The sequence below is a fragment of the Erinaceus europaeus genome, chromosome 15 (genome assembly GCF_950295315.1).
Source record: "Erinaceus europaeus chromosome 15, mEriEur2.1, whole genome shotgun sequence".
In the NCBI taxonomy this organism is placed as follows: Eukaryota; Metazoa; Chordata; class Mammalia; order Eulipotyphla; family Erinaceidae; genus Erinaceus; species Erinaceus europaeus.
The window spans coordinates 61480151-61503953 of NC_080176.1; the positions used below are offsets into that span (position 1 = coordinate 61480151).

Below are 23803 nucleotides of genomic sequence, written 5' to 3' on the forward strand. Positions count from 1 at the left end.
TCAGACAGAAGGGAAGAGGTCTCTCCAGGTGAGCCCATCGCCCCGCTTCCTGTCCAGCCAGCGGCCGCAGCTGAAGATGGTGGCCACACCAGTGCTGGTGTTGGTGACCTCCACCCTGTCCACCAGCCAGCCTGCACTGTGGCCACTGCTGTCGTGTTCCAGCCGCACCTTGCGCAGCTCTCCCAGCTCCAGCGTGCCCAGGAAGAAGCGGTTGGTGTGGCCGCGCTCAAACAGGTTGCGCATCTTCTGCCTCAGCTCCCGCCTGCCCGTGTCCCCATTGGCCCCGAAGATGGTCAGGAAGACGTTGGCATCAGTGCCTGCCCCCGGCTCGTAGCCCGTGGTCACAATCACCTCGTACCTGACCGGCACCAGGCTCTGGATCCTGCTGGCAAAGCTCTCCGTGGTCTTGGTGACTTCGAAGACCCGAAAGTACTTCCGTTTCCTCTTGAGGGGGATGAGGGTGTCACAGTTGAAGAAATACCTGGGAGGGACGGGACAGAGGGTAGAGCTCAGCACCACCACCCCAGGCCCCTGGCCCCCCTCAGTGACTCCTTCCCAGGTGGCAGGAAGGTCTGCGCTGCCCTATCAGGAAAGAGTTTCCTTCTTAAAATCAGACTGGCAGTCTTCTGGGTGCTCCTTGCTACTTTCTCTCTCTCTTTTCAATTTATTTTTTTCTGTTATTTATTTATTGATCTTATATTTGATAGGACCGAGTAATGAAAAAGGAAGGGATATAGAGAGGGAAAGAGAGGGGGCCAGGCACTGGTGCACCTGGTTAAACACACATAGTACTAAGTGCAAGGATCCAAGCAAGGACCCGGGTTCAAGTCCCTGCAGGGGGGACACTTCACAAGTGACAAAGCAGATTTTCAGGTGTCTTTCTCTCCCTCTCTATCTTCTCATTCTCTCTCAATTTCTTTCTGTCCTATCTCATAAAAAATTAGAAAAATTATTTAAAAAGGGGAAAATGGTCACTAGGAGCAATGAATTCATAGTGCTGGCACCAAGCCCCAGCAATAACTCTGGTGTCAAAAAAAACCCCAAAAACTATAAAAATTGAGATACTTGACAGGAAATCTCATCACTCTTTGAGGTCTGTCCTCTTTCAACCCATCCCTGGATAAATGTGCGCTGTTAGTTCATCCTGTATTTTCTCACGGAGCAGGCATAACTGTATTCATTGTTTAAAATTCTTCTATGCATAGTTCTTTATGCAAATACCATAACACACACTCACTTCTAAATAAGCCCACAAATGATGTGACTACATGTGAGACTCCCTCTTTCTTTATAAAAACATTTTATTGCCACCAGAGTTATCTCAGGAGCTTAGTGCTACAAATCCTTGGTTTTTAAGGGCCATTCTCTCTCTCTCTTTCCCCTATTTTATTGGATAAGACAGAGAAATTGAGGGTAGGGAGAGACAGAGATACAGAGAGACACCTATAGCCCTGCTTCACTGCTTGTGAAACTTTCCTTCTGCAGGTGGGGACCTGGGGCTTGAGCCTGGGTTCTTGTGCATGGTGATACGTGCACTCAGCTGGTACACCTCTGCCTGGGCCCTGTGTGAGTGGTTTTCTAAACGTGCTCATTTTCTGTTCCCTACAATGGCCATGCCTTCCTCCTCCTCCTCTCCATCCAGATCACCTTCTCCTCAGATAACCCAGAGAGCAGTTTTGGGAGCATCTTGTCGAGTTCCCCTCCATTTCCCCCAGTCCCACACACAGACATGCAGCTCAGGCATCTGGGGGTGTCCCTGTTCCCGGCACACATGGCATCCCAGAAGCTGGCGTGACTTCCCTCCTGTCTTGCTTTTCTCACTCAGCAGTCCTCACAGGGGACACATCTAATTCATTATTTTTAAAGCTGATGGTGTAGATAAAATGCTTCCTAATAGAATTGTGAGAACATTGAGTGCCTGGGGGCTTAGCGGAGTCAAGACTTCAGTTTCAGAAGGACAGACATCCGTTTGTCCTCACTGGAAGTGGGGTGAACAAAGGCAAAAGCAGGGGGTAACAGACAGCCAGAAAAGGTAGATGCTCAGTATGTGTGAAAAAAGACCACATGTCTGGGAAGCACAGAGGCAATTTGGGAAGATGCCAGAGAGAGGAGGGTCTCTGAAAGTTCAAGAAAGCCCTCTGGGGTGGCTCAGACTTGAGTTTCATGACCCCAAGAGGAGTTTGGGACTATTAGCATATGAATGACGTCAGCGGCAGGCAGGACACACAGAGAAGGGGGTGTATAAAAATCACTGACTTGGAGCAGCTGATGCTCTTTGGCTGCTGCTGCTTCTCCTGGTCAGAAGCATCTCGGCGGGGGTGCTCCCAGTATCCACCAGGCTACTGCTCCTGGAACCTGAACACGTGTGACTCTGCTAGGCCGCAAACTTTTAAGACCCCTCTACAGCCATGAGCAACCTGTACCTCAGCTGATAATTGTTTATCTTATGGAACTAAATTTTTGATAAATATACTCAGACTTTATGGATTTAGTGTACTCTTAACCCCTGATGATAATTGAGTATTTTGCCTTTTACCCGATTCACCTTCATAAAACCTTTTATTCTTTAAACCTGTTCTCAGCTCCCTGCTGTGAATCCTTTTACATGCCACAGCTCCTCAACCCCCCCCGCCTTTTAAGTTAAAGTTTCAACAAATGCCCCTCCAGTGTACCTGGGTGTGGTGGGTCAAACCGAGGGTCTTGGGCACTCTTGGCATGAACACTTGGGATCTAAGCCACCTCCTCAGCTACCCATCTACCCTTTTAACACAAGTGGCCACTTGTATTCACTCTTTGAGGGGCTGATGGATTACAGTATAGCCTTTTTTTTTTTACTTTATTTTATTTTATTTATTCCCTTTTGTTGCCCTTGTTTTATTGTTGTAGTTATTATTGTTGTTGTCATTGTTGGATAGGACAGAGAGAAACGGAGAGAGGAGGGGAAGACAGAGGGGGAGAGAAAGATAGACACCTGCAGACCTGCTTCACTGCTTGTGAAGCGACTCCCCTGCAGGTGGGAACCAGGGTTCGAACTGGGATCCTTATGCCGGTCCTTGTGCTTTGCGCCACCTGCGCTTAACCCGCTGCACTACAGCCCGACTCCCCAGTATAGCCTTTAACACACAAGCACAACCTCTCACCTCCCCTTGACTGGGAGGCACACCAGGACACCAATGTCCCTTCATCTTGTCCTTCTCCCACCTTCTCCGGAGCCCTTTGTTTTGGTGCAACATGCCACACCCAATCCACATTTTACCTTGTGTACTCCCTCACTGTCCTTTTTTAAAAAATTAATTTATTTATAAAATGGAAACACTGACAAGACCACCAGAACTCCGTACTGTCCTTGTTCCTTAAGCTCTACCTGTAAGTGAGATCACTTGGTGCTGGTCTTTCTCTGGCTTGTCTCATGCAACATGACTATTCTGGTCTTAATCCCTTTTCTCCAATAAATTCCTTCCCTGATTACAGTATAGTCTGATCACTTCTCTGTCAACATGGGCACTTCAGATGCTTTGGCATGGCATCAGCAGAATACAAGACACCATATGGGCCACCAGACTCTACAGGCACCCCCCCCCATCACTGTTCTCATGAACAGCTCAGGACCCAAACACTTTGTCCAGTGGAGGTGAAAGTGACACCCCCCCCCCACACTCGAGGAGGATAGCACTGCAGCTTGGAGCAAACTTGTTTTAGCCTTTCTAACTGGTCACCTGTAACACACCTTCATGTTTTATTCTTCTTTGAACTGACTGAAATAAGTTAACTGGGTTTTAAAGATGAATTTAATGACAAATAAAATCTTTGACATGAGTCCAATGAGGAAGGAAGGGAGTAGGGGAGGAAGAAAGGGAGGAGGTAGGGAGGTAGGGAAGGAAAGAAGGAAGAAAGAGGAGAGGGAGGGAGGAAGGAAGGAAGGAAGGAAGGAAGGAAGGAAGGAAGGAAGGAGAACATAAGGTGGGAGGGAAGCCTGCTCTATACAGCATGCCCCTGACCATGCACAAGGCCTTGGATTGAGACCCAGCACCAAGTGTGTCATCAGGAAAGGGAGTGGTGGTGGGGTGTCTCTCACTGTCCTTCCCTTTCTTTCATCTCACTATTGCTTTCTAAAACAATGAAGCAAATTGTCCTGGGGAAGGGGTTTTATGCCTACAAAGATCTCTTTCTCTCTCTCTCTCTCTCTCTCTCTCTCACACACACACAGAGAGAAATATATATATGGTGGTGCAACTGGTTGAGCACACATGTAACACACGTGCAAGGACCCTGGTTCAAGGCCCTGGTCCCCACCTGTTGGCTGAGTCAGGGACTCCTCTGGGCCAAAGCTCTCAAGCTCATGCTGAACTCCCAGCATGGCTGACTTTTCCTCAAGAGGAACAGTGAACACAAGGCCACCAGAGAGGGAAGCTGCTGTGGGCTCTTCCTCCATATGCTAAAACCCTTGCCCCCAGTGTGAGGCTACTTGTAATGGAGGCCTCTGGAATAGGGGTTAGGGTTCAATGAAGCCAGGAGGCTAGCCACCTTCCCCCTGGGTACAGTTAGTGCCCTTGTAGGGAGAGAAGAGACACCAGAGCCCTTTCTCTGCCCCATGAGGATTCACGGACACAGGAAGAGTGTTCTCATCAGAACCCAGCCATGCTGGCCCCTACTTACAAAGCTTGAGCTTCTAGAATTATGAGAAATCAGTGTCTCTTGTTGGAGACACCTGGTCTGTGGTCTTTGTTGTGGCAGCCCGAGCTGACTGGGACAAAAGTTCAGAGGTCAGATTGGTTTCCCCATTCCCAAGGGCCAGACACTGCTTGTCACTGTGGGCAGCTTGAGGTCTCCAGGCCTGGGACTTGCCACTGAGTCCCTCTGGTAGGCCTGTGCCAGGCCTCTCCTTCTGTCTGGGTGCTCATGGTGAGGGGGTTGCTATGAACAGAGTCAGCCTAGCAGGGAGGCCAGGGGCACCACAGGAGCTGGACAGTGGTTCTGTGGGGGAGCCCAGGGCTCACTGCCAGCTCAGGTCACCCTCTTGTATCCCTTCACTGCCCCTGATTCCCTCCCTGTGTCCTTCAGGCTTTTCAGACTCCAGGTACTTCCTGGCCAATGCTGTGGTTACCAAGTGGCTTTAATTAGCAAAATGGGTGGTGGTGGACTGTTACCCAGGAAACTAAGACTCTTAATCCTCCAGAACCGCTGAGACTCCAGAAGGATCCTGGTGGGGGGACAGTAAAGCTTCTTATCTAGGGGTCCGGGAGGCAGCTGGGCTGCGGGATTACCCTGTCTGGTCACAGGTCCCCACCATGGCCTCCACGGAGAGGGGGCTTCCCCAGCTTGAGCCCCGTCTCCTGTTGTCATTGCACAGCGCCAAGGGGGGTGGAGCATCCCCACCGTCTGGCACTGACTGGCTGGCTGTTCTTCCAAGGACGCATGCCTGGAATAACAGCCTGGAGCTCCACACCCGTGGATCTAGTCCACTGCTTCTGGGAGTCCCAATCAGAGCAGCCATTTTTCTTCCCAGCCTCGTCAGGCTCCTCAGTGAGGTGACCTGTACTCCAAAGGGGACAACCCTTCCCCCAAGCCTGGCCATCCCAGGCATGTGTATGATCTGATCCCATCCCTCCAGCTTGGGGCACGCAGGGAGGGTGGCTCAGTACGTACACATTTCCATACTCCATCTCCGTGATAGTGATGGTCTTCACATGCCACGCCAGCTCCCGCTTGGGGATGAACCGGTCCTCCCTGGCCAGGTGGCCCACGCAGATGGAGGCGATGTCCCCCAGGTAGACACTGTCAAACTCAAATGTGTCTGTAGTCCCCCTGCAGGAGACAAAGGTTATAGGGCTGGGGGTGGGGGGGGCAGCATAATGGTTTTGCAAAGGACTCTCATGCCTGAAAACTAGAGCTGGGCAGGGCTCTGGTCTCTCTCTGTATCTGTCTCTCATTGGAATAAAAAAGTGACCAGTAGGCTGCCCAGACCCCTGTAGAAGGTAAGCACTTAGCAAACACCTGTGTATGTCAGGTGAAGAACAGGACAGAGTGACTAGCAGATCCAGATGGCACAGAATTAGGCCAAAAAACAACTGGATGGTTCACATGTGTGTTTGGCCTTAGGCTCATTACCTGCTCTCACCAAAAAAAAAAAAAAAAAAGAAAGTAAAAATAAACCTGTTAGATATAAGTGCTGTGCAAACTTAAGCAGCATTTGTATCAGTGCTGGTGTGCTCCACTTGGATATTGCAATATGGTTGTCATTACAGTAATAATTAGGGGCCGGGTGGTGGAGTACCCAATTAAACACACATATCACCAAACACCAGGACCTGGGCTCAAGACCTCATTCCCCACTCAGAGAGGATGCTTGACAAGCAGTGAGGCAGGTCTGCAGGTGTCTTTCTCTCCCTCTCTATTTCCCCTCCCTCTCAATTTCTCTTGGTCCTGTCAGAACAAATGGAAAAACGGCTGCTAGGAATGGAGGATTTGTAGTGCCAACACTGAGCCCCAGCAATAAAATAAAAAAAAAAGCAAAACTATCCCTTTTATCCTGTTTCATCTCTTTATTTTTAAATAATATTATTTATTTATTTTTTAACATGACAGAGAGAAATTGAAAGGAAAGGGGCTAGAGAATGAGAAAGATAGAAACAGAAACACCTACTGCCCTACTTCATTGCTTACGAAGCTTCATCCTGCAGATGGGGACTGGGGGTTTGAACTTGGGTCCCTGGACATGGGAACACATGCCCCTAGTCAGGTGTGTTACTGCCCAGCCCTCTATCCTTTCTTTTCAGGGGCTAGAGTCTCAAGCTCTGGCCTCTTATAGCAGACCACGCCCTGTCCTCCTTAAACCTGTTTTGTTGCTAGGAGCACACATGGACACACAGTGGGTAACTGACAAGCGTCTGCTGGTTCAGTGCAATTATGTGCTCATGTCTCTCCTCGCACAGGATTGGGCCTCGTGATTCCTCCACCCCCTCCCTTCCCATCACCCCCATTCCTACTTCCGGAAGGCCCGCTGCCGGGAAGAATTTTCCACCAGAAACTCTTTGGAGCGGTTCTTCCTGCCCTCCAGGATGAGCCAGACATTCTCCCTGGTTTCACCTCCATTGCCCGTTTCTATGATGATCTCGTAGGCTGCAGTGGGGAGGGTGGGAGTGTCAGCAAAGAGGAAGCAGCCCCCCTGTCTTTCCCACTCCTGACAGAGCAAGGACCTTGCTCTCCATCTAGAACCATGGCCTGGAGCTGGGAAAATAGGTTTAAGTCACCACAACTAAGATAGAACTGGATCACTTTGGGAACTGAATGACAGTCCCCTGTGTTATTCACACATCAACTTTTTCTGTCAGAACAGCTACCCCCTCCAGGAAGCAGGACACAGAGGTGAGTTCTGGGAAAGACTGGATCCTGGATCTCAGGGACAGATGAGTCCCTGCTAGGACCAGCGAGATCTTGTGCCCAGAGAAGAGGGGAGTGGATTGCAGGCACAGAAATGAGACAGAGGCCTGGGCAGACACAAGGCTCAGGGAGATGGATTCTTTGTCATCAGAGAACTAGAGAGACAGTCCGACCAGAGAGAGACAAAGAGGCATGCAGCACTGCTTCACTGCTCATGAAGTCTCCTGCAGGTGGGGACTGGGGCTTGAACTTGGGTCCCTGAAGATGGTAACAGGTGCACTCTACCAGGTCCACTGTCACCCGGCCCCTTGGCTGCAATGGCCATCACCTTAGAGATAAATTCCTCTTCCCCCTGAAATGCCCCAAGGAAAGGACCCAAGAGGAAGTGGCTGACGGGCTGCTGATTCTCTTTGTCCATTCTGCTTCCAGGAAGATTTGCTCTGGCAGCTGTTGCTACAGGCTTCAAACTAGATGGAATTCATGACATAAAAACAGACAAGTGAGAGTTTCCCATCTAACTGTCTAGCCTGGTATCTGGACAGGACCAGCCAGTTCTGTGTGGACTGTTACCTGGGTCTCTGCTGAGACTCATGTCCATGACCCCGGCTGACCCCAACTGCTGTCCTGTCTGTGCTAGGTCAGTGTGTGACACCCCAGAGTTGGGGACTTGATTCCCCTCTGGTTGTCACACTCTCCTCTTCAGAGGCTCCCACTGTGCTCCCCCTGTCCCTCCAGAGCTAAGTCCTCTCACTGGATGCCAAGGCTCTGCCCGGGCACCAAGGCCATGCTCCCCCATTCCCCCACATACTGGCCTCCTGCAGCTCCTCCCGGATCTCATTGTTGGCACAGGGGAAGTCTCGCACCGTCTGCCTGTCGCCCTCGCTCTTGGAGAGCCAGCAGTCGCACTGGAAGTGGAAGGTCTCGTCGCGCGAGTTGTCCTTCACGTCCACATAGCTCAGGTGCCAGCCAGGGAATATGCCTGTGAGGAAGACCAGCCCGTGGGGACAGGTATCCTAGGAATCCTGCCGTCATACCCCTCAGAAACCTGGACAAGCTCAGTGCCCCTCTGGACTGAGTGGGGGTCCCTGTCGAGACGCAGGTTGGGTCACACGGATGCCAGGGGCTCCTTCAGCCCAGAGGAAAGAAGCCATTGTTTTTTTTAACTTGCTTGTTTTATTTTATTTGATAGGACAGAAAGAATTTGAGAGGTGAAGGGGAAATAGAGAGGGAGAGACAGAGAGACAGCTGCTGCCCTGCTGCATCACTTGTTAAGTGTACCTGCTGTGGGTAGGGGTGCTAGGGCTTGAACCTGGGCCCTTGAGCATGGTAATATATGTCCAACCTGGTGTACTACTGCCCTGGCTCCAGCTAAACTTCTCAAACAAGACCAGTGAATGGTTTGAAGTAGGATAAGGATTCACCATAGATCTCTAGCTACAAAACATTCACAAGCCCAGCTACTGTGTTTTCACAAACACTTTCATATGAAGATCCTGCAGTCCAAGATGCTTAGGACAACATTCTGGCACCTGGATCTTTATTCTACTCTTAGCAGACCCACCAGACTGAACAAATAATCTCCACATGTTAGTGTCTTCCCTTGAACAATGGATGAGGGCTAGAAGGAATGATTTATGAGGTCTTTTAACGTCTATGAATTTACATGATGCAAAAGAAAGCATAAACTCATCTTGTGGTTACAAAGTCTTCATTTCATCAGTGTATTCATTTCAGAGGAAGAAGAAAAATAAGGGGAAGACAAATTGAAAACTAAGCACTGTGATAACTTGTTCAATGCTGTAAAGTGATCTGAGTAATTGAAATCAAGGGGAAGAATTAGCCATTTATCTTAATTTCCTTCTATAAACTATATTTCATAGTAATCAAATAGCCTAGGGGATAAATTTTGGACAGAAGATATTCCAGTTAATCAGTGGCTAGGAAATGACTGAATTAGAATAACCCCATTTGTAAACCTCGCTGGTTGTTACTGGATGAAGCCAATAGATGAGGCGTGTAGGGAGCTAGTTGCTGACTGTCCCTGGACACACTAATCAGTATGAGTGTAACAAAGAAACCAGCCTCATTTAGTATGAGGTGCACAAGCCCTGTAACTTTACAGTACTCCTGATACCACGTAAAAGTGTTCTTGAAGTGTTCTTGACAAAGATAGTTGCATCCTGATTCTGTAAAGAGATTCTCATGCCTGAGGCTCTGAAGTACCAGGGTCAACTCCCTGCACCACCATCTGAGCAGTGCTCTGGTCAAAATAAAAAATAAGTAAATAAATAAGTAAGTAATTTTAAAAAGTTGAATGTGAATTGAATCAAGCCTTTAGAGATGACTTTCATATTGGAGAAAATATAGAAATAAAGAGGAGGTAACCCAAGAAAAAGTCATCAAATGTGGAAATTTCACAGATGATTGAACCAAGTTTCATCAGCAGGTCAACAGCATGAAATACTACTACTACCAATAACAATAACAACAACAACAACAATAATAATAATAGGAGAAGGCTCTCTTCTGAGTTAAAGGAGCCTACAGCTGTGGGAACCTTGCTGACATCTTCATTTAGAGACACTCAAAAGAGCAAGGACATTTTTGTATTGTTGAAGGAATTTTGACATGATATAGAAATTGAATGACACAAAAATAACTGTGAAATATGATGATGCAAATGTGATTTCATAAGAAAATATTCATTGGGAGCCAGGCGGGAGTGCACCTAGTTAAGCACACACATTACTGTGCACAAGGACACAGGTTCAAGCCCCTGGTCCCCATCCGTAGGAGGGAAGCTTCAGAGTGGTGAAACAGGGATGCAGGTGTCTCTCTGTCTCTCTCTCTCCTCTTTTGATTTTTCCAATAATAAACTAAATAAAAAAATAAAAAAGGAAATGTTCACCTAGATAAGAGAAACACACTACTTACGGATATTTGAAATGGACATCTAAAACCTACTGTTTGAAATGATGTGGCATGACTTTTCAGAGTTGAGTTTATATTTTTCAACAGTGAAAAAAATTTGGGAAATGGAAAGAAAAATATAAAATGTGTGGTAAGCATGACAAATGTAATTGTTGAGTCCACATGATAAATACATCGAAGTTCATTGTATGATTCTCTTTACTTCTGAGCATGCTTAAATTTTTTCATAAAAGACCATATGGTAAACAAAAAAATAGAAAGGTAGATTCAGGAAGAGGGAATATTGCTATGCTATTAAGTTAAACATTTGTGAACAAACTTATATGATGTTTGTTCAAGGGTTCATGAATTTTATTTCGTAGAAGACATTCAAACAAAGTGTATTTGTCCTCATAGATTTCTATTCAATAAAGCATAATTCGGGGAGTCGGGCTGTAGCGCAGCGGGTTAAGCGCAGTTGGCGCTAAGCTCAAGGACCGGTGTCAGGATCCTGGTTCGAACCCCGGCTCCCCACCTGCAGGGGAGTCACTTCACAGGCGGTGAAGCAGGTCTGCAGGTGTCTGTCTTTCTCTCCCCCTCTCTGTCTTCCCCTCCTCTCTCCATTTCTCTCTGTCCTATCCAATAACAACGACATCAATAATAACTACAACAATAAAAACAACAAGGGCAACAAAAGGGAATAAATAGATAAAATTTAAAAAAAAAGCATAATTCACCTTAAGTATTTTAAACATGAATTGGAGGCAACACTATTCAACTCAACAAATGTATGCTTGGAAAATTACAAGTGCTGCAGTAATACTATTTGGAGATTTCTCAAACATCTAGAGGGGAGAAAGTTTTTTGGTAAGAGTCTGGAAAGATGGCTACTGGAATCATCTGTTCAGCACCCAAAAGATGCTCCAAATTCATGTTTGTAATTAATTTATTAACCACTAAGATACTAAGTGTGAATGGGACAGCTCCTTTGGAAGATTGTATGGAGAGTCCTTAAACAAATAAAAGCGGAATTACCATATGACCCAGCAATACCACTCTTAGGCACTTATCTAAAAGACACTTAAATACAAATTCAAAAGGACACACGCACCCTGTGTTCATAGCTGCATTATTCACAACAGCCAAAGAGTGGAAAAAGCCTAGATGCCCATCATCAGATGACTGACTAAAGGAGTTATGGGATGTATATTCCATAGAATATTACTTTGTGATCACAAAATATGATAGTGTGTCCTTTGAGACAAAATGGATGGAACTGGAGGTGGTTATGTTTAGTAGAATAAGTAAAGAGAAGAAAGACAACAACCAGATGGTTTCACTCATATGTGGCAGCTAAAGATCTGATACAAACGAAATTAAAAAAAAAATCCAAACAAAAAAGAAGCAATAAAACTGTTTCTAAGACTTGTGAGAACTCTGGTGGTTCTCTCTGGGAGGTGGGAGGGTGGGAATACGGAACTTTGGTGGTGAGTGAGGTGTGCAACTCTACACTGTCATCTTATAATCTTGTAACATACTATTAATAATAAATAAATAAAATTGTAAAAAGTTATGGGATATATACTCCATGGGATAGTATCTTACAATGGAAAAAAGGATGGTCTTGTGTCCTTTGGGACAAAATGGATGGAACTGAGGGCAATGATTCTTAGAGTAATAACTAAGGAGGCGAAACACAACTACCAGATGGTTCCACTCATGTGTGGAATCTAGAGAACAGATACACATGAGCTTAAAAAAAAAACAAACAGAAGTGAACAAGTTGTCTCTAAGACTCTGGTGGTTATCTCTGGGAGGTGGGAGGGTAGGGACACAGAACTTTATTGGTGGCTGAGGTGTGGAACTCTACCCTGTAATCTTACACTCTTGTAACTCACTATTAATTGCAAATAAAGAATAAAATAAAATATCAAGTGTGAGGAACTGAAACTGCAAGCATGAATCAGAGCCTCTAACCTTGAGAAGCTCAGGCTTGACAAGATGATTACAGTTTAGCTTAGTAATTCCCACAAGAGTGGTGTGAGCAGAGAGGTCAGGAGGACAGAGGAGGGGTAGTTAGATTAATGTGATGTAATCTGAGGTCTTCATACAGAACATAACATCCAGTCTAGATTTTCAAGAATGCATGATAATTCAACAAGAGAAAAGAATAAGAGGTACATATTTCTCCTGCATATCCCTTTATCAGTGGTGGTTACCTTGATCCAGAGGTGAATGTTGTTCCTTACCATGAAGAATGTAAACAAGGACTGGCCTCAAAGTTCAGGGAGGCAGGAAAGAGAATGAAAAGAAGAGAAAACCCTTTCCAAAGCTCAGCTTAGACATTTCCCATTGCTGCAAACACAGATGTCCCACAGCATCACTGGGAAGAACTAAAGCAGCCTGGAATAAAAATAAAATCAAATAACAGCAATTCTGGGAGACACCACAATCGTTCTGCAAAAACATTTTCATACCTGAGGCTCTGAGGTCTCAGGTTAAATTCCCAGCACCACCATAAGCAAGAGCTGAGCAGGGCTCTGGGAAGGAAAAAATCAGTTTCCCACTACAAAATATACTAGTGATGGGGGCTGGAAAGTGTCTCTCCCCTTCTCTATATCCCCTTACCCTCTCAATTTCTCTCTGTCCTATCAAATAAAAATTTTAAAAATAAGACAAATGTGGATTCATAGTGCCAGTACCTAGTGCCAGCAGTTGAAAGCATTATTAAAAAGTGTACCAGTGAGCAGAGAGAAAGTCTAAGGCAAGAAAAACACCCCCTAACTCTGTGTGTGGGCTACATAGGAAGAAACTCTGGACACTGGCTGACAGACATCAATCTACGGGGACAGAAGGCTGCTTCCACCTCCCTATTCTCTCTGTTACAGTGATTTAGATGTTTGGCTGAATAACAAAATCTCTCCTCAAGGGAGTGTGAGAATTGTCCAGGGAGGAATAAACATTTTTACTATTCTAATTGCTTTGTTATTTGAAAAGAAATGTGGCCTCAAGTGTACTTGATTGAATTTATGTCCAGAAACTATGAAGCCAGGAAGTAGTGCACATTGTCATGGGACTCATGGCCAGTGAACAATGCCTGTGTTATAGCTGCAGGTCAAGAGCCATTTCCTAAACACAGTCCACAGTCCAGTTTGCAAGGAGAACTGTGGGTACACAGAAGAGGAGTACCTACCTCCTCCCTTTGTGTGTCCCTTTCTGCATGTAACTGTAAACACTGCACCTTCTAGCAATCAGAACTTGTTGGTATGCATGAGACCCCTTCTGTTTCATTTGGTTTAAATCCCCCCTGCTTAACACTATTTTATTTACATAACCACTTCATTCTATTTACATAACCGCTGTTAACAAGCACCTCCCTCCAGGGCATTGGTTCAATCCCCACTGTTTCATGATATGTTTTTGCTCCACCCCCCCTCCTTGTCACACCCTGATCCCTTCTTTATCACACCCTGATTTTCACCAGTCACTTTTCTCTCCACCCTCTCTATGTCACATCCTGTTTCCACCCTGCTTGGCAAGTATATATAAAGACAGCATTGTGAGTTTTACTTTACCTTGAGTTTAGCTTAGCTCGTCTTAGATTGTGCTGCGTCCTGCATGAATAAAGAGATACTGCCTACAGCTCAACCATGAGTCCCTGGTCGTCTGTTACCCGCCCGTGAAGCTAACCCGTCGAAAACAACAAGAACTGTCTCCATTCTTCTTTCCTCAAACTGCCATTTCCTCCACAAACTCTCCGTCACCCTCATGGTTTCAACAGCACCTTGGCACCAACAGCTGTCAGCTCAGTGCCTGGCTCAGGGTCCCCATTAGCTTCCTCTTGAGCTCTAGGCCCATCTGTTACTGAAGGACACCCTTGACGCCTCCCAGAGCCTTGACTTCAACATCACAGGATCAAGACACTCCTTCTTCACCCTTTTCCCTCCCTCTTTCCCTCCCTTTCTTCTACCTTCTTTCCTTCCTTTCTTGCTTTTCTTCTTTCTTTCCTCCTCTTCCTTCCTTCCCTTCCTTTCTTCTGTCCTCCCTCCCTTCCTTCCCTCTTTCCTTCTTTTTCTGCAGGGGCTTCTTGCCTTCAACGTTCTACTACTCCTGAGAAATATCTTATTTCTTTATCATTTTTTCCAAATACAGATAGGGGAGAGAGAGAGAGAAAGACTGCAACACCACCTTGCAGATTGTATCCCTTTTAAAATGTGTCAAGATTTCGTTTTTCTAACAGGTGCCTCCCTAGCACTAAAAAGCCAATGTTCTACATTCTATGAGGAGCTTGGGATAGGTGTGGGGAGAGCTGAGACCTGCCCTGCCCCCCTACCCCTTGCCCTCTTGCCCCTCACCCCTGTCCCCCTGCCCCCTGCCCCCCTGGTCACCCTTGCCCTCGAGCCAGCGCCACCTTTATTGTCGTGCCAGACCCTCAGCTTGCAGAGGTGGCCCAGGCTCAGCATGTCAGGGAAGTTGAAGGTGTCTGTGTTGTTTCTCTCAAACTTGTTCCAGTTGGCTGACTGCTTCAGGGCCAGCGTCCCACTGTCTCCATTTTCCCCGAAGATGATGATGAACACGTTGGCATCGGTGCCAGCCCCTGCAGGTGCACAATAAGCCTCTGGGGTACTGGGCTCTCTGACACACACTCTCATGTTTGTTTGTTTGTTTATTTCCTTCAGGGTCAGTGCCAGCTCTACGAATCCACTGCTCCTGAAAACCATTTTCTTCCTTCCTTTCTTTCTTTCTTTCTTTCTTTCTTTCTTTCTTCTTTCTCTTTCTTTCTTTCTCTCTCTCTTTCTTTTCCCCTCCATTTTTTCTCTCCATTTTTATTTCACCGCACAGAGAGAAATTGAGAGGGGAGAAGAGATACAGAGGGAGAGAGAAAGACACCTGCAGACCTGCTTCACTGCTTGTGCAGCTTCTGCCTACAGGTGGGAAGTAGGAGCTCGAACATGGGTCTTTGTACGTGATAATGTGTGCCCTTAATCAGGTATCCCGCTGCCTGGCCCCTACACACTCTTATTCTTGCCTTGATTCTAGGTTCCTCAGAGGAGCCAGGGGGGCAGAGGGTGAGTTCAGAGTGGCTACACCCAGGGGCAGGGTCAGAAAGAGGTTCCTGGGCCTCTGACTGTTGGCTCCATGTCTTATAACTGTTGGTGGTCTAAAAGGAGTCTTGCTTGGCAGGATGGATGATTCAGTGGAGAGCTCCTCTACTTTGGAGAAACCTACCTGCACTTAAAAGACCTGCTGTGTAGACTGGCCTTACAGTTTAGAAATAAAGACTGTCAGGGGCCAGGTGGTACATCTGGTTAAATGCACATGCTAAAATGCACGAGGACCCAGGTTCAAGCCCCTGGTCCCCAACAGCAGGGGAATGCTTTATGAGTGGTGAAGAAGGGCTACAGGTATCTATCTATCTATCTATCTATCTATCTATCTATCTATCTATTTATCTATCTATCTATCTCCTCCTCTCTCGATTTCTGGCTGATTCTACCCAATAAACCAATAAAGACATTAAAAAATAGAAATATAGACTTTCCTACACAGACAGAAGAAAGATTTATTCTTGAAATCTGTCTCTGCTGGACACTTGACAGTAGAACTTCAAGTCATTTACTTGGCCCAGCTGAGGTGTTGACCTCAGGTTATAATGTCCTGGGGCTGGTGGTGGTGCTCTTGGTGAAGCACACTTTATCAGCATGTCATCATGAGCGGGAACCGAGGGGCAGGTCCCTGGCCCCCACCTGTAGGGGGAAGTTTTAGGACTGGCAGAATTGTGCTGTAGGTGTCTTTTCTTCTTTCTGCTTCTCTCCCCACCTCCTTCTCTCCATCAAAAAAGAGAAAAATCCCCCCCCCACTTGTGTCAGAGTTCTGTAGGCATTGAACCCCAGCGATAACTCTGATGGAGATAAAATAAAATAAAATAAAATAAAATAAAATAAAATGTTTCTAGATAAGGAGAGCTCATGAAGCTTTTCTTTTTTTAAATTTTATTTCTTTTTTATTATTTTATTTATTCCCTTTTGTTTCCCTTATTGTTTTATTATTGTAGTTGTTGTTGTTATTGATGTCATCGTTGTTTGATAGGACAGAGAGAAATGGAGAGAGGAGGGGAAGATAGAGGGGGGAGAGAAAGATAGACACCTGCAGACCTGCTTCACCGCCTGTGAAGCAACTCCCTTGCAGGCAGGGAGCCGGGGGCTCAAACCGGGATCCTTATGTCGGTCCTTGTGCTTTGCACCATGTGCGCTTAACCTGCTGCGCTACCGCCCGACTCCCACATGAAGCTTTTCTGACCCACAGTAGTTACCAATGAACTTGTAGGTTAGATTCTAAAATACCACCATGAGAAGCTGGATGGAACTGAAAACACAAGGACACTGGGACTTTAAGTGAAAGGAGCAGTGTTTGAGGAGACAGGGGAAACAGAAGCTCAGAACCAGCATCTGCAGCTTCCCAGCCCATCACTGATGTCTGAGATTCTACCACAAGAGCATCATCTTTCTTTTTAATTGTATTTATTTTATTTATTTTGGACAGAGATAGAGAAGTTGAGAGGGAGAGGGAGATGGAGAGTGAAAGAGAGAGGCCTGCAGTCTTGCTTCCCTGCTCATGAGGTATCCTTTCCCCAGGTAGGGACTGGGGCTTGAACTCTGGTTTCAGTACATGGTAACCTGTGCTCTCTTCCAGGTATACCACTGTTTGGCCCCAGACAGGTTTTAATACAGCACTGCCCATTATTGTGCATGTTGAAAGAGCTCCTCCTTGATCCAAGCCTCGGGGGCAAATCTGCTCTATTCACCCCAAAGCTGGAAGGTGGAGATCACAATGAGAAAGCAGAGGGCAGTGACTACAGGAGAATGTCAGTAGGATTGAGGAACAAGTCTGAATCCTTTGAGAAGTCTGTGGGGGTGAGGAGACAGCATAATGGCTCTGCAAAAAGACTTGTATCTGAGGCTCTGAGGTCTCAGGTTCAATTCCAGCATCACCATCAGCTAAAGCAGAGCAGGGATCTTCTCTCTCTCTCCCCCTCCCTCTCTCTCTCCTTATCTCTCTCTCCCTTTATCTATCTCATTAAATAAATAAAGTATTTAAAAGTGGGAAGTCAGCCCTAACCCACCAGGGAAAGATAGAAACAAGCTGGGGAGATGGATCCACCTGCCAATGCCCATATCCAGTGGAGAAGCAATTACAGAAGCCAGAACTCCCACCTTCTGCACCCTATGAAGAATTTTGGTCCATATTCCCAGAGGGGGAGAAATGTTAGGGGAAGATGACCAGAGGGCTCTGAACTCTAAGTCCATCAGGTCCCAGAGAGAGGAGAGGGAAGAAGGAAGGACATTCAGAAGTAGTAACAGGTGTAGGCATAACTAAAAAAGGAAGAGAAGGCAGAACCATAGGGAAAAAAGAGCAAATATATATTGTTGGTATGCTTCTAATTCTGCTTTTAAAAACCCCTTCTGTTTCATTTGGTTTAATCCCCCATGCATTCTATTTACATAACACTGTATTCTATTTACATAAACTCTGTTAACAAGCACCACCCTCCCTCCAGGGCATTGGTGGTTCAGTGGTAGAATTCTTGCCCCGTCTCCTTGTCATACCCTGATTTTCACCAGTCACTTTTCTCTCCACCCTCTCTGCGTCGCATCCTGTTCCCACCCTACTGGGCTAGTATATTTATAAGGACAAAATTGTTTGTAGTTTTTAGTTTAGCTTAGCTTGGTATAGATTGCACTGCGCCCTGCATGAATAAAGAGATACTGCGTACAACCCAGCCATGAGTCCCGGGTCGTCTGTCTCCTCTCGCGAAGCCAGCCCGACAATATATAGATAGTTATCATAGTCAACCCATATCTGTGGCCTTAGGAGAACCACTGCAGTTTGCCGTGATGGGAATGGGAACTCTGGTGGTGGGAACAGTGTGGAATTAGACCCCTGTTATCTCACAATTTTGTTAATCAATATTAAATCACTAATTTAAAAAAGTGGGGGAGAAGCTAATGTCATTTGCCTGAGAGGGGTGAGATGTCAGGGGATAGAGAAGTGCTCATGCCCTTCAGAAAACAGTGTCCAGGGCCTAGGCCCTCACTGAAGGTGGGCGAGGGGGAGTGGCCAGTGAGTGGTGGGGTGGGAGGCCTGACTCACCCAGGATGTCACTGGTCTTCACAGAGACAGTATAGGAAGTCCACTCCATCATCTCCTCTCCATCAATGACAGCGCACATCTCACACACCAGCGTCTTCTTACCCTTCCTCTGGGACAGCCAGTCACTGTAGTAGAACATGGTCAAGTCTCCTGTGTTCATGTTTTTCAGGAGGATCTAGATGGGGGAACCAGTGTGAAGAAACTCTTGCTCCCCCACTTGCTAATCCTGCCTCCTTGTCTGAACCCAAGACATTATGATCTCAGATCAGAGAGGTCTTCTGACTCAGACTGAAGGAGTGTGGGCAGGGCCCTCCCCAGGACAGGGGTTCTGCCCTGTGTCCCTCACACAGGCTCTGAAGTCCCCATGGTGATAACCCAGGGGTGGGTGTTTGGAAGGGATCATTGATGGAATCCTGTTTTGGAAGATGCTTCCCACTGCACACAAGAAATGTCTACTGGGTGGATGACAGAAGGGACCAGCCAGCGCAAGCCCCCGGGGACAGAACTGAGGTTGGTCAGGTTGTCCTGGCATGGACACCATGTCCCTGGCTTGGGTACCATATTGCCGAGCCAAAGAAAACCTGCTGGTGGTGCTAGGTAGCTAGAATGCGAGCAGGCTCAAAGCGTGGCTTTGGCTGAGTGGAGTGTGTGTCCTCACTCAGGAGAGCAAGGGCCTGAGAGAGAGAGAGGGGCCGCCACCCAAAGATGTGGGCACAAGGCACCAAGGGCTTCTTTGCCCTCTTGCCTGGAGGTCCCACCACCATGATCTCTATGCTCCCACTTCTTGCTACTCCTCTCTCAGTCCTCCCCGGTACATGTCCTCCAGGAAGCCACACCTTGCCTGCCCGTGTAACAATGACAACTCACACTATGTCTTCTGGTGGGTGATTTGATTTGGACAAGACAAGAAGAAATGAGGCTATTGTCTGGTGAATTCAAGTCAAAGGGTCGATTGATCTTATATGACCTGGGTTCTTGTAATAGCTCTCTCAGGCCACATCTGCCCTTGGATATGGCCACTGACCCCCCAGAGAAGGAGGGCAGGGAGCAGGGGTGAGCACATGCTTTACCCTCTCCAGGAACCACTCAGGCCTGCAGCCCAGGCCGTCAATGCGGATGCGCATCTTGGTGAATGGGGCGATGTCCAGGATCTCCATGATGAAGGTGTCACTCTGCTCTCGCTCGAACCTGGGGTGTGGGAGGGAGAAGAGGCATGAGGAAGGTGGCTGACGTCTCGAAAGGTCCAGGTGCTACCAGTCACAGGCTTCAAAGTGCTGAGAGCAGTCTCACTTGGTCCCCCCAGTAGTCTGACTCTTGCACCCTGGATGAGTTCTCCAAGACCAGGTGTGTGAGCTTGGCTAGTCCAGGTGGCCCTGAACCTCAGGCTCTGCATTCTAGTTTCCTCATAACCTGGATCACTCCCAGCTCCAATCCAGGAAGCGGTTTCCTTCCCAGACTAGAGGAGTGACACCTGCAGACTCTCCAGATGGTATCAGGACCACCTGAACGTGAAATCAGCTTACAATGTAAAAGGACATTAGACCTTCAGGCATGAGGCCCTGAGTTCGTTCCCTGGCATATGTCAGTGATTCTCTCTCTCTGTCTTTTTCTCCCTCTCTCTCTTTCTTATTAATATTGCATCCTTTTCAAAATAGAAATAAAATTTCATTCTCATGAAAATTTTAAAAAAGAGGTGCTGGGTGGTGGCATACCCAGTAGAGTACACACTACCATGTGTGAGAATGCGGGTTCAAGCCCTAGGTCCCCACCAGGAAAGAAACTTCATGAGTGGTGTAGCAGTGCTGCGGGTCTCTCTCTCTCTCTCTCTCTCTCTCTCTCTCTCTCGCTCTTTCTATCAAATAAAAGAAAGAAAAAGGACTGCTGGAAGCAGTTGGCTTACTATGCATATTGAGCCTCAGAAGTAACCCTGGTAGCAAAAAGAAAAAAAAAAAAAGGTAGAGAGACTTCCCTGGATGCAAACTTACAGGGGATTTGATAATGAATGGAGCCACCACAAATGGTGGGGCAGGATGTGTGCTGCACAATCCCTACTCCCAGTGCACGGTGATGCCAGCCTGGTCCACACCGCCATTCATGGCACACTGGCATATCAATGAGAGACCAGCCTGCTTTTGTTGCCACTGCTTTGTCTCTGAGGAGTGACCTCATGATCTCAGGTGGCTTGGTCTCAGCCCTCACTGCGCTGCTCACAGAGATGCTATAATCCCAACATTATGGTAGCAGAGGGCTGGCTGGGTTCTGATGCTGCAGCGGCTAAGCCCCTAGGGCTATTGTCAGACTTCCCTGAGACAAGACTTGTGTTACAAACAGGCCACAGACAGTAGGAGCTGGGGTCCCAGTGCTATAAGCTGAGAACAGATTGTGCTCAGTCATCACAATGGTAATGAGACAGAAGCCTTGTGGCTTTTTGCCTTTTGTGATAATAAAAAGTGAAAAATTGGGCAGGGGAGATAACATGATGGCTATGCAAAGGACTTCTCTGCTTGAGGTTCCAAGGATCTGAGTTCAGTCCCTCACATCACTATAAATCAGAGCTGAATGTTTTTTCCCAGGGAAAAAAGAAGAAAAGGAAAAGGGGAGGAGAAGGGGGAAGAAAAAGGGGAGGAAGAGGAGAAAGGGGAAGAGGAGGAGAAGGGGAGAAAAGGGATGGAGAGGAGAGGAGGGAGAGGGGCAAGAAGAGGAGGCAGAGGGAGAGGGGGGAAGGAGAGGAGGAAGAGAAGGGGAAAGAGGAGGAGGACAGGCAGGAGGAGGAAGAGTAGAAGGAGGAAAAGGAGGAGGAGGGGAAGGAGGAAGAGTCAAAATTCCCATGCTCACTGGTGGTATCACTTTATAAGATGCAGCTATATGTAAATAGCATAAAAGAACTTAAATTATGGTGAGGTCTTGTGTGCTACAGCAAATCCTAACAATGGGATTTTCAAACTTAACCCAATTACCAAATAATTTGGTTATAGCAATAACTATCTATTGCCTTCTTAAATCCTAAGATAGCAGGAAACTTCCCCTTTCTCTATAAGGCCCATATTTCTCCCAGGCCTGGAACCTCTAGGGTGGGGCTCACTTTCCTACATGTTCTCTCAGTTCATACCAACTGATACAGTATCTGCTGATCACAACTCAATCAGTGCAACCAGTACCACCTTGGCATGTTTCACTTCAGACTGTGTCCAGAGACATCAGGCATGGAATGTCAACCCTTCAGCTTCATTGCTCTGGTGAGACCTCCTTAATTCATAGGACTCCTTAATTCCATTTTTGGTGGTATACTTCTTAGCAAACTTCAAAACCTAGATATAGACCAGGGCCCATGAGATAGGGCATTTGTATATGTATTCACAAGCTAGGGGAAAATATATACTTTAAAGTAAAAGTAATAGTTTGAAGTGAGTCAATAAATGCAGCAAGCAAGTAGAAAGACCTAAAAATACATCATAATGTACCTAGTTAAATATTTTCTATTTAGATCTAGATTCCCTCCTTACCTACCTCCTACTACACATCCCTCAACCACTCCAAAGCTGACCTTGTCAGACTAAGGACTACAAAAGCTGAATAAGGGCAAGGGACTGGTTTATTTTAATGATAACCCTTAGTCACTATCAGGCCACCCCATCACCTGGGGCCCTAGTCAGGGAGTCCTGGGATTCCCACACAGACATGATGGGCCTACACCTCTAACAGATATCTCTCTCCATGGTAACTGGTCATCTCTATCAGGAACAACATAATGGACCCCTCTGTGGGTCCCTATAGGACCTTGCCCTCAACATGGAATAATAATGGTAGGGACTGTTCCATTCTCTGAAAGGAGGTTGGATAACATACTCTACCTACTACTTAAGGAAGATGGGTCCTGAAATTAGTGCAGCCTGGAATGTTCCTAGCCGTGACCACAGAACGTGAGCTCAGACCTACAGGGATGCAGAACTTACACAGGCTCTTGGGCTAAATATGGACCCCAGATCAAATTGATGGGGTTTACAGGTAACAATATTTATATACTTTTCCCATATGTGGGAGCTGCTTTCTTCCCTGATCCAGCTTTCTAGTTTTTTTCCAATTATAACACCATCTCCCCAGACAACAACTTGGGCCCACCTGCATATTAAATGTCAGGCTCAGGCAGAAACTAGTAGGGTCATGGGCCCCTTGGAATACGCGTAAAATAGACCCACTGGCTTTTTCCAAAATGGAGACCCCAAATCTTCATCTGCAATATTATTGCCTTTAGGTTCATGATTATATCTTAGGTTCTGCTTTATATCTTAATTCTTTTTCAGCCACCAGGTTCCAGATGCTCTCATGATGCTAACTTGACTTCCCTGGGCAGACGACCCTACCAATGTGTCCTGGAGCTCCACCTCTCCAGAACCCAGCCCCACTAGGGAAAGAGAGAGACAGGCTAGGCATATGGATCGACCTGTCAATGCCCATGTTCAGCGGGGAAGCAATTATAGAAGCCAGACCTTCTGCTTTCTGCACCTCATAATGATCCTGGGTCCATACTCCCAGAGGGATAAAGAATAGGAAAGCTGGGAGTCGGGCGGTAGCGCAGCAGGTTAAATGCAGGTAGCCACAAAGCACAAAGACCGGTGTAAGGATCCCAGTTTGAACCCCCGGCTCCCCACCTGCAGGGGGTCGCATCACAAGCGGTGAAGCAGGTCTGCAGGTGTCTATCTTTCTCCGCACCCCCTGTCTTCCCCTCCTCCATTTGTCTCTGTCCTATCCAAAAACAATGACATCAATAACTACAACAATAAACAAGGACAACAAAAGGGAATAAATAAATATTTTAAATAAAAAAGAATAGGAAATCTTTCAAGGGAGGGGATGAGATACAGAGTTCTGTTGGTGGTAATTGTATGAAATTGTCCCCCTCTGATCCTATGATCTTGTGAATATTTACATTTCATAAATAAAAAGTTTTCAAAATTCCCGTGCTCATCATGACCCTGGCATCTGGCAGCCGTGTGCCTTGGCCCTCTGCCTGCTTCACACCTTCTCTCATTTCTGCACTGAGGGTGAGCAAAAACCACAGTCCCATCTTGATCGGCAAACCAACAGAACTCTAAAAATCTTTGCTTCCAGACCAAGGACTCTTCTAGCTCATGGTCTCCACTGGACTGAAGAAAGGTATCTTTTTCCTAGTTGGTTTGTTTTTATTTTTATTAGTGATTTATAAAATTATTAGATAAGAGGGGCATAGTCCACACCACTCCCACCATCAGAGTTCTGTGCTGTACTCCTTTCCTCTCAGTGGTAACCACCATAGTTCTCCCAAGATCATAGTTATGGGTTAGCTATATATTATATGTTTTTTCAAGTTCACGTGTAAAAGTTA

At 46.6% G+C, this 23803-nt stretch overlaps 1 protein-coding gene across 1 annotated transcript in view; it reads right to left on the bottom strand.

Annotated features, from left to right (window-relative positions):
* LOXHD1 (lipoxygenase homology PLAT domains 1) overlaps positions 1 to 23803 on the bottom strand; it is a 118120-nt gene continuing 94317 nt past the window's right edge. The window contains exons 32-38 of the mRNA XM_060172330.1: positions 19512 to 19629; positions 18442 to 18616; positions 14702 to 14887; positions 8189 to 8359; positions 6987 to 7119; positions 5647 to 5805; positions 1 to 481 (exon numbers count right to left, since the gene is read on the bottom strand). Of these exons, the coding sequence (XP_060028313.1) occupies positions 1 to 481; positions 5647 to 5805; positions 6987 to 7119; positions 8189 to 8359; positions 14702 to 14887; positions 18442 to 18616; positions 19512 to 19629 (1423 nt within the window). The remainder of the gene's footprint in view (positions 482 to 5646; positions 5806 to 6986; positions 7120 to 8188; positions 8360 to 14701; positions 14888 to 18441; positions 18617 to 19511; positions 19630 to 23803) is intronic.